The 9,542-nt window shown below is 43.4% G+C and overlaps 1 protein-coding gene and 5 non-coding genes across 6 annotated transcripts; all 6 read left to right on the plus strand.

Moving 5' to 3' along the window:
* Positions 1–893: 893 nt before the first annotated feature.
* Positions 894–9,525, plus strand: LOC110507714 (T-complex protein 1 subunit zeta). Its single transcript, XM_021587915.2, has 14 exons — positions 894–1,155; positions 1,650–1,713; positions 1,965–2,099; positions 2,349–2,522; positions 5,825–5,928; positions 6,025–6,135; positions 6,536–6,695; positions 7,041–7,123; positions 7,409–7,505; positions 7,802–7,949; positions 8,523–8,656; positions 8,823–8,925; positions 9,027–9,099; positions 9,202–9,525. The coding sequence occupies exons 1-14, from the start codon at positions 1,019–1,021 to the stop codon at positions 9,272–9,274; spliced, it is 1,596 nt and encodes a 531-aa protein (XP_021443590.1). The 5' UTR covers positions 894–1,018; the 3' UTR covers positions 9,275–9,525.
* Positions 1,739–1,880, plus strand: LOC118944794. Its single transcript, XR_005040111.1, has one exon. It is a non-coding gene; the product is annotated as a small nucleolar RNA SNORA22 (small nucleolar RNA).
* On the plus strand, positions 6,192–6,326 carry LOC118944792. Its single transcript, XR_005040109.1, has one exon. It is a non-coding gene; the product is annotated as a small nucleolar RNA SNORA15 (small nucleolar RNA).
* On the plus strand, positions 6,825–6,960 carry LOC118944793. The gene has a single exon (XR_005040110.1). It is a non-coding gene; the product is annotated as a small nucleolar RNA SNORA22 (small nucleolar RNA).
* Positions 7,198–7,335, plus strand: LOC118944790. The gene has a single exon (XR_005040107.1). It is a non-coding gene; the product is annotated as a small nucleolar RNA SNORA15 (small nucleolar RNA).
* Positions 8,113–8,249, plus strand: LOC118944791. The gene has a single exon (XR_005040108.1). It is a non-coding gene; the product is annotated as a small nucleolar RNA SNORA15 (small nucleolar RNA).
* Positions 9,526–9,542: the final 17 nt, after the last annotated feature.

Here is a 9,542-nt window from a genome sequence, read left to right on the forward strand (position 1 = left end):
TCGTCAACAAGAAGTACATTACACACATATTCCAAGATGTGAGATGATTAACTTGCTATCTGTAATATTATATAGCTTTGGAATCGTGACATATACTTTAGAGGAAAATATGCATGTTTATCGACTCATACCCTGACTTTGAGAAGGGATTTCGTGACGATTTACTTCGACGGGGTGCTGGGTTACATTAACTGACCCATTTGATTCTTATCTCCTCCTTTCTCTAATATCTCTGCTTTTACGTAACCCAAGAGGCGAAGAGGTGAGATGCCCAACTCGGCAGAAAAAATGTCCAGCAGGTGGCGTTTTTTCGTTGCTTCGCCCACCAAGCAATGAGTTTTGTGTGGAGATCAGTGAGAGTGTCGAATTTGGTGGCTTATTTGCTACGTGAGGTTTATTTGATTTAATATACATTTCGTAATGATTAAATTGTTACGAGTGTACTGAGATAAGTAGGAAACGTGACATCCCGGCAACTTTCAGAAAAAATACTATATCGGTGTTGTCTCGAGATGGCTATATTCCGCCCCCAACTGCATTGCCTTTTTGACAGTGAGACAAATGACATCTATTTTTACATATACATTTGCTATTCATGTCCATATTAATATTTAATTTCATACAAAGTAGTTTCTCATGATGGTAGATTTTTAAAAGGAGTAGGGCATTTTTTTTATATGACTTATAAATCACATCCTCTTCTAAACAGCTGAGCATGAACATATTTGTATTATAAAGATATGTGAATTTGCGCCGCTCATTGCCAAATTGAACCTCATGAACAAAAAGGTTGACTCCGCCTTTTCTATATTTGAGTTACCTATTGTTTCACCAATCACACAGGGTAATTTGGATTTCCGCCTAACATCTGGCCAATAAGACGACAGTAAGGAGTGATCAATGTCAATTTCCGCACGTGAAGCCCAGAGAGTTCCAGAAACCGGCCTTTCTTGATTTAGCGTTAGCCTTTACAGTAAATTCTACAGCGTGGAGAAACTGAATAGCAAATGTTTACACCATGACTGCTATAAAGGCATTAAACCCGAAAGCTGAGGTAGCACGTGCTCAAGCCGCTCTGGCAGTAAATATCAGTGCTGCTCGGGGTCTTCAGGATGTGCTCAAAAGTAATTTGGGACCAAAAGGAACAATGAAAATGTGAGTGCAACTGGCCATGCTCGCTAGCAGTTAGCATGCTACTGCTGCTAGTTTAGCTAACATCGTGGTATCCTGGCAGCCAGTAGACCATTTATGGTATTATATATGTTTATTTTGTCAGATCCATTGTACGCAGTAGTTTCTCTAAGAAAGCGTGCTTGATAGTGGATTTCCTAGCCACCTCCAAAATACGTAGCTAAATTATAGCTAGCTAATCGTAGCTATCTGAATTATCATCAGGGAGTGGTTTTACAATGGGCACTGGATTATTTGACCAATCAATGGTATTAGCTATAAAGGATAATCAGCAGATACCTAGATCATTTGGAGACTACTATAACTGAAAAGCTTACTATCAGTTTATATACAACTAGTCTCATTGTTTTCTAGCTATACTCGTGATTAGAGACATTAGTGTACAATGCATCTAGTCATGTTTTAAATATCCATTTGTTGAGCCTCTAACAAACTATGTTTTGTGTGCTTGTTTGCAGGCTTGTATCAGGGGCTGGTGACATAAAGCTGACCAAAGATGGTAATGTCTTGTTGCACGAAATGGTAAGACAAATATCCCATGAGTTTGATGTACGGTTAACACCCATGTGTGCTTTTTTTTTTGTAGTTCCCATGGATTTTACTCTGTAATATAGTAAAGTGTTGTCTGTAACCTCTGCATTGGAGGAGTTGCATTCTCCTCCACATGTATTCAGTAGACCAGTACATCTTCATCTAACATCTGTAACCTTACTAATTGTGAGATGTGTTGCCTTATATTCTTGCTTTGACACTAAAGTCTTGTCTTCAATCAGCAAATCCAGCATCCGACAGCATCCTTGATTGCCAAAGTAGCTACAGCACAGGATGACATCACAGGGGACGGTACAACATCCAATGTGCTCATCATTGGAGAGCTCCTGAAACAAGCAGACCTCTACGTGTCAGAGGTGAGATGGGGCTTGGGGGAAGCCCCCAACATGTAATTGAAATAGTTTCCTAGATAAGGGAAGGGATTTTGATGAAATTAAATGCTTTATTTTAGTAAGGTTGTGTGATGACTTAAAATTATGTAATTGATACATGTAGAATCGGTGCCAATAAAGCAGGTTGCATAATCTGCATCCCAGTACCATTAGTTAACCCCCTATTCCTGTGTTTTGTCCCAACCTGTATTTTCTGTCTTTGCCTCCAAAAAGGGTCTCCACCCACGGATAATAGCAGAAGGTTTTGAGGCAGCCAAGGATAAGGCTCTGAAGGTGCTTGAGGAGATGAAGGTGACCAGAGAGATGGACAGAGAGACCCTCATCCACGTGGCCCGCACCTCCCTCAGGACCAAGGTCCACGCCGAGCTGGCTGATCTCCTCACAGAGGTGTGTGTTTGTGACGGGAATACAGATATGCATCTGTTCTTCAGATACAGTTAAAACAAAGTAGGGGCGTGGATCAGAAAACCAGTCATTATCTGGTGTGACCACCATTTGGCTCATGCAGGGCGACATCTCATTCACAGAGAGTTGATCAAGCTGTTGATTGTGGCCTTTGGAATGTTGTCCCACTCTTCAATGGCTGTGCGAAGTTGCTGGATGTTGGCATGAACTGGAACACGCTGTTGTACATGTCGATCCAGAGCAACCCAAACATGCTCAATGGGTGACAGGTCTGGTGAGTATGCAGGCCATGGAAGAACAGGAACATTTTTAGCTTCCAGGAATTGTGTACAGATCTCTATTTTTATTTCATCTTTATTTAACCCGGTAGGCTAGTTGAGAACAAGTTCTCATTTACAACTGCGACCTGGCCAAGATAAAGCAAAGCAGTGCGACACAAACAACAGCACAGAGTTACACATGGAATAAACAAACATACAGTCAATAAAATAGAGAAGGTCTGTATACAGTGTGTGCAAATGAGGTAGGATAAGGGGGTGAGGCAATAAATGTGCCAAAATGGTGAAATTATTACAGTATGGCAAATTAAACACTGGGGTGATAGATGTGCAGAAGATGAGTTTGCAAGTAAATAACAATATGGTGATAAGGTAGTTGGATGGGCTATTTACAGATTGGCTATGTGCAGTGATCTGTGAGCTGCTCTGACAGCGGGTGCTTAAAGCTAGTGGGGGAGATATGGGTCTCCAGCTTCAGTGATTTTTGCAGTTTGTTCCAGTCATTGGCAGCAGAGAACTGGAAGGAAAGGCGGCCAAAGGAGGAATTGGCTTTGGGGGTGACCAGTGAAATATACCTGCTGGAGCGCGTGCTGCTATGATGACCAGTGAGCAGTTTGTTCCAGTCATTGGCAGCAGAGAACTGGAAGGAAAGGCGGCCAAAGGAGGAATATGATATAAGGCGGGGCTTTACCTAGCAACAACTTATAGATGACCTGGAGCCAGTGGGTTTGGCGATGGATATGAAGCGAGGGCCAGCCAACGAGAGCATACAGGTCGCAGTGGTGGTTAGTATATGGGGCTCTGCGTCTCTGCATTCAAATTGCCGTCCATAAAATGCAATTTGGTTTGTTTTCTGTAGCTTATGCCTGTCCATACCACAACCCCACCGCCACTATGGGTCACTCTGTTCACAACGTTGACATCAGCAAACCGCTCGCCCACACAACGGCAAACATGCTGTCTGCCACCTGCCCGGTTCATTTGAAACCAGGATTTATCTGTGAAGAGCACACTTCTCCAACGTGCCAGTCGACATCGACGGTGAGCATTTGCCCGCTGAAGTCACTGAACTGCAGTCAGGTCAAGACCCTCGTGAGGAGCATGCATACAACAAGCATGCAGATGAGCTTCTCTGAGACGGTTTCTCAAAGTTTGTGCAGAAATTCTTAGGTTGTGTAAACCCACAGTTTGATCAGCTGCCCGGGTGGCTGGTCCCAAGATCCCGCAGGTCAAAGGGCTGGATGTAGAGGTCCTGGGCTGCCGTGGTTACACGTGGTCTGCTGTTGAGGCCGGTTGGATGTACTGCCAAATTCTCTAAAACATCGTTGGAAGTTGCTTATGGTAGAGAAATTAGCATTTAAATTATCTGGCAACAGCTCTGGTAGACATTCCTGTAGTCTGCATGCCAATTGCATGCTCCCTCAACTTCAGACATCTGTAGCATTTTGTTGTGACAAAACTGTACATTTTTAATGGACTTATTGTCCCGAGCACAAGGTATACCTGTGTAATCAGCTTCTTGATATGCCACAACTGTCAGGTAGATGGATTATCTTGGCAAAGGAAAAATGGTCACTAACAGGGATGTGAACAAATTGAGAGAAATAAGCTTTTTGTGCGAATGGACCATTTATGGGACGTTAGTTCAGCTCATGAAACGTGAGACCAACACTTCCATGTTGCGTTTAATTTTTTTTACTTGCACTATATATATAAAAGTTTGTAATTTCTGCCCTGCTAGAGCTGCCCCGGTCAACTAAGTGCTGTTATAGTGAAGTGGAAACGTCTACGAGCAACAACTGCTCAGCTGCGAAGTGGTAGGTCACAGAATGGGACCATCGAGTGCTGAAGCGCAAAGCGCGTAAAATAATTCTGTCCTCGGTTGAAACACTCTCAACCAAGTTCCAAACTGCCTCTGGAAGCAACGTCCGTACAATAACTGTTCGTCGGGAGTTTCATAAAATGGCTTTCCATGGCCAAGCGGCCGCACACAAGCTTAAGATCACAACGCCAAGCGTGTGTAAAGCTCGCCGCCATTGGACTCTGGAGCAATGGAAACACGTTCTCTGGAGTGATGAATCCCGCTTCACCATCTGGCAGTCCGACAGTCAACTGGGTTTGGCGGATGCCAGGAGAACGCTACCTACCCCAATGCATAGTGCCAACTGTGAAGTTTGTAGGAGGAATAATGCTTTGGGCTTTCTTGGTACAGCCTAGGACCCTTAGTTCCAGTGAAAGGAAATCATAACACTACAGCGTACAATGACATTCTAGATTCTGTCGCCACAATTTTGGAATGTCCCGTTTCAGCATTGCAGTGCACAAAGCGAGGTCCATACAGAAATGGTTTGTTGAGATCGGTGTGGAAGAACATAGCCCTGACCTCAACCCCATCTAACATCTTTGGGATTAATTGGAACGCTGACTGCGAGCCAGGTCTAATTGTCCAACATCAGTGCCCAACCTCACTAATTCTCTTGTGGCAGAATGGAAGCAAGTCTCTGCGCCAATGGTCCAACATCTATTGGAAAGCCTTCCTAGAAGAGTAGAGGCTGTAATGACAAAAGGGGGACCAACTCCATATTAATGCCCAGGATTTTGGAATGAGATGATCATACTTTTGGCCGTGTAGAGCAGGGATGGGTTAATGTAGTCCTCGGGGCCGGACTGGTCACACTTTTCCCCATCTCTAGCGCAAACAGCCTTTAAAAACAACTTTTATTTTTTATATATCTTTTTTAAAGTCAATTGCATTTTAAACTGAATATCATGATTAGTTGGTCTATTGGAGTCTGGTGTCACACTTTTGCCCCAGCTAACATACCTATCAGGCCCTCGGACTGGAGTTACGCATCCCTGACTTAGAGCATTTACTTGAGCCTGGCTGGTGTGGGACTTTTTTTGGGGGGGGGGGCTCTTCCATCAACCAATGCTGTACTTGTCATTTGATTGTATGATCAGCACATCTAATAACTTCACTCCCTTTACTTGGGGGATATTCTTCAGGCTGTGGTGGATGCTGTGCTGGCTATCCACAGACCCAATGAGCCTATTGACCTGTTCATGGTAGAGATCATGGAGATGAAGCATAAGACTGACAGCGACACACAGTGAGTGTACATATCACTCTCCCTCATAAACAGTCACTGACAATGTGTACATTTGAATTGTGTCCAACATTGTGACCTTTTCTGTCCCCTCCCTAGGCTGATCCGAGGCCTGGTGTTGGACCACGGCGCCCGCCATCCAGACATGAAGAAGCGGGTAGAGGACGCCTTTGTGCTCACTTGCAATGCCTCTTTGGAATATGAGAAAACGTCAGTATAATGTTAGCAGCTATCTTTGGCTTTTACTAGGTGGACTAAATGTGTAGGCATGGATGAATTCTGTGTTACAGTCCGTAGTAGATCCAGTCAGACACCATGCAAAAGCATCCTTTCACTATTTCTTTACTAAATGTGAGTGCTGACCTGTGCCTCATCTACTCTATGGAGAAGTGAATACAGTCCTGCAGTTTAGTTAATTTCAGAGATGTGGCAAAGCTCTTTTTAAGCAGGAATAATTTTTGGTCACTGGAAAGTCAATATTATAGGACGTAACTACTACAGTAAAGGGGATTGTAGTGTGACCGCCTATGTTGTATACTTTCCCAATAGTGTCCTGTGAAAAGAGCATGGATTTCTAAACTGTCAGTTCAAACCCCTGCTTTACTTTCAGTGAGGTGAACTCTGGCTTCTTCTACAAGAGTGCTGGCGAGAGGGAGAAGCTGGTGGCTGCTGAGAGGAAGTTCATTGAGGAGCGTGTGAAGAAGATCATCGAGCTCAAGAACGCAGTTTGTGCTGATAACAGCAAGGGCTTTGTGGTCCTCAACCAGAAGGTATGACTAGGAATTTAATTTATTCACTGGTGAAAGATCACATTTCCAAAATACGTTTATCATCAATCTTTCAATAATTTTTTTTGAAGACTCTCAGGCAATACTAACTTATTAAGCAGAAGTGTCTGACAGCACAGTGAACACCCTTGTGTGCTTTTGTAGCTCCCCTGGATTTTACTCTGTGCTACAGTAAAGTGTGGTCTGTAACCTCTGCATTGGAGGAGCTGCATTCTCCTCCACATGTATTCAGCAGACCAGTACATTCAGTATTGCAGCATATTAAAAGTGATTTGAATTACATTTGGGTTCATTAAATATATATATTTTTTAAATTACTCCTTACAGGGCATTGACCCATATTCCCTGGATGCTCTGGCCAAAGAGGGCATTGTAGCTCTGCGTAGGACCAAGAGGAGGAACATGGAAAGGTACAAAAACTATATAGCCTGCCTCAATCTTTGTTTACAAGCTTGAACAGTGCATATTGGAGAGGTACTCTTGTGCATGGGTGAATTCTGTGTTACTCTTGTCAGTAGTAAAATCAGTCAGACACCATGCAAAAGCATATTTTCACTCCTACTTTACTAAATGTGAGTGCTGTCCTGTGCCTCACCTATTCAGTGGAGGAGTGATTACAATTGTGTGTGTATGTGTGTGTGTGTGAGACTAATTGTAATATTTGAGTGTCTTGCTGACCATTTTACCCCCCCCAGACTCACCCTGGCCTGTGGAGGTATTGCCATGAACTCTTTCGAAGACCTCACCCCAGAATGCCTGGGCCAGGCTGGTCTGGTCTATGAACACACCCTGGTGAGTTAACATGCTGGGTCTTTACCACTAGACCAGGACAAACCATCAAATGGTCTGTACCAGTTTCCAAAACATTTGGTACAGAATTCCTCCTGGTGTGGGTGGGAGGAATCACTGGCCACATTCACCCCACTGAGGATACAAAAGGGGCCTATCAGCTTGCCATGCCTCTTCTTTCCAATACTATGAAAATCTATGATTTGGTAAAAATGTGTATGATATCATGGTCAAACATGTAATATTGTGGTTTATCATGAAGTTAAATATGTAACGTAATGGTTTCTCCCCCCATACAGGGTGAGGAGAAGTACACATTCATAGAGAAGTGTGGAAACCCCCTGTCAGTGACCCTGCTTGTGAAGGGACCCAACAAACACACCCTGACCCAGATCAAAGATGCAGTCAGGGATGGGCTCAGGGCCGTCAAGAACGCCATCGAGGATGGTACGTGCTGCTGCAATGGAGGTTCATCTGACACTAGGGAGGATTAATCAAACTCAGCAACTATTTGAATCCAGCTCTACTATCAGATGATATTGAGTGGGGGAAGAGTTTGGTTTTATCAAGATGGGACTGATTCTGTAACGATGCTGGAATAGATTTGTAGGCATGGACGAATTATGTGTTACTCTGTCAGTAGTAGATGCAATCAGACACCATGCAAAAACATCCTTTCACTGCTTCTTTACTAAAGGTTAGTGCTGACCTGTGCCTCACCTACTCCTTGGAGAAGTGAATACAAGTAGCTAGTTTAAATGCATACTAAAACTCTTCAGGAACAGACCACTGTAAAGTCATTCCCTATGGAATGTTGAGAAGTCTGTGGTCAGATGGCATCCATTCACATTTTCAAACACCACTCTGCCTCAAATCGCTTAATTTTGTGTGTATTATACCTTTTAGAAATCCTTTTGTTTTTCAATGTGTGCCTACCCATATCAATGACTGATCTCTTCAGTATTGCTTATCAGCCAGTCAGCTGTTGTTCAGAGTCTGATCCCAGTGTTGACTTTGCAGGCTGCGTGGTGTCAGGGGCCGGGGCCTTCGAGGTGGCTGTGCATGATGCTCTGATAAAGCACAAACCCTCAGTGAAGGGCCGGGCTCAGCTGGGTGTGCAGGCTTTTGCTGATGCCCTCCTCATCATCCCTAAGGTATGTAATGAGTCTTGAAGTTATTTATTTTTGTCAATGCCTTCCGTGCTTTGGCATTCTATTGATATAACATCTATTTAACTCTTGACAATGAAGGACATCAGCTTTTAGTTAAGTCTTGGCAATAGATCTAAGTACTGCTGACTGACTGTTTCTTTCTCTCCAGGTACTAGCCCAGAACTCTGGGTATGATCCCATGGAGACCCTGGTCAAACTCCAGACTGAGTACAAAGAGAGTGGTCAGCTGGTTGGAGTTGACCTGAGCTCTGGTATGGAATTTAACCTCGAACTGAGGATATGGATTTATTTCACATTCCTATGTCAAAACAAAAATATTAAAATCTCTTTAAATGTACCTATTTTTCTTTAGGTGAACCAATGGTCGCTTCAGAAGCTGGGGTTTGGGATAACTACAGTGTTAAGAAACAACTCCTTCACTCATGGTAAGAACACACCCTTTTAATCTCAATTCAGTATGACCCTTCATATTTAAAATTCAATGACCCTTTGGATTAAACTGTTATTGATTTGTTTTCTGTCCACAGCACGGTAATAGCCAGCAACATCCTGTTGGTGGATGAGATCATGAGAGCAGGCATGTCATCCCTGAAGGGCTAGGTCAGAACTGATGACTGAGATGAGCTCTTGTGGATGACTACCACTTCAGATACTAGTTATGAGAGCAGCCTCGTAGAATAACTAGGGGAATAAATGGACCAGTATTAGGTTCTCATCCGAGGTGGTGATTGGAGAATTCTTGTTCCCCTGCTTGTTGACATGTCTAATGTCGTATTATACATATCCCACATGTGTTCCTTTTTTTGTTATGGTTTATACCAAGAATGAATAAACCTGTAGCTTGGCTTTGAGTTTGCAGCTCATTATA

The sequence above is a fragment of the Oncorhynchus mykiss genome, chromosome 27 (genome assembly GCF_013265735.2).
Source record: "Oncorhynchus mykiss isolate Arlee chromosome 27, USDA_OmykA_1.1, whole genome shotgun sequence".
In the NCBI taxonomy this organism is placed as follows: domain Eukaryota; kingdom Metazoa; phylum Chordata; class Actinopteri; order Salmoniformes; family Salmonidae; genus Oncorhynchus; species Oncorhynchus mykiss.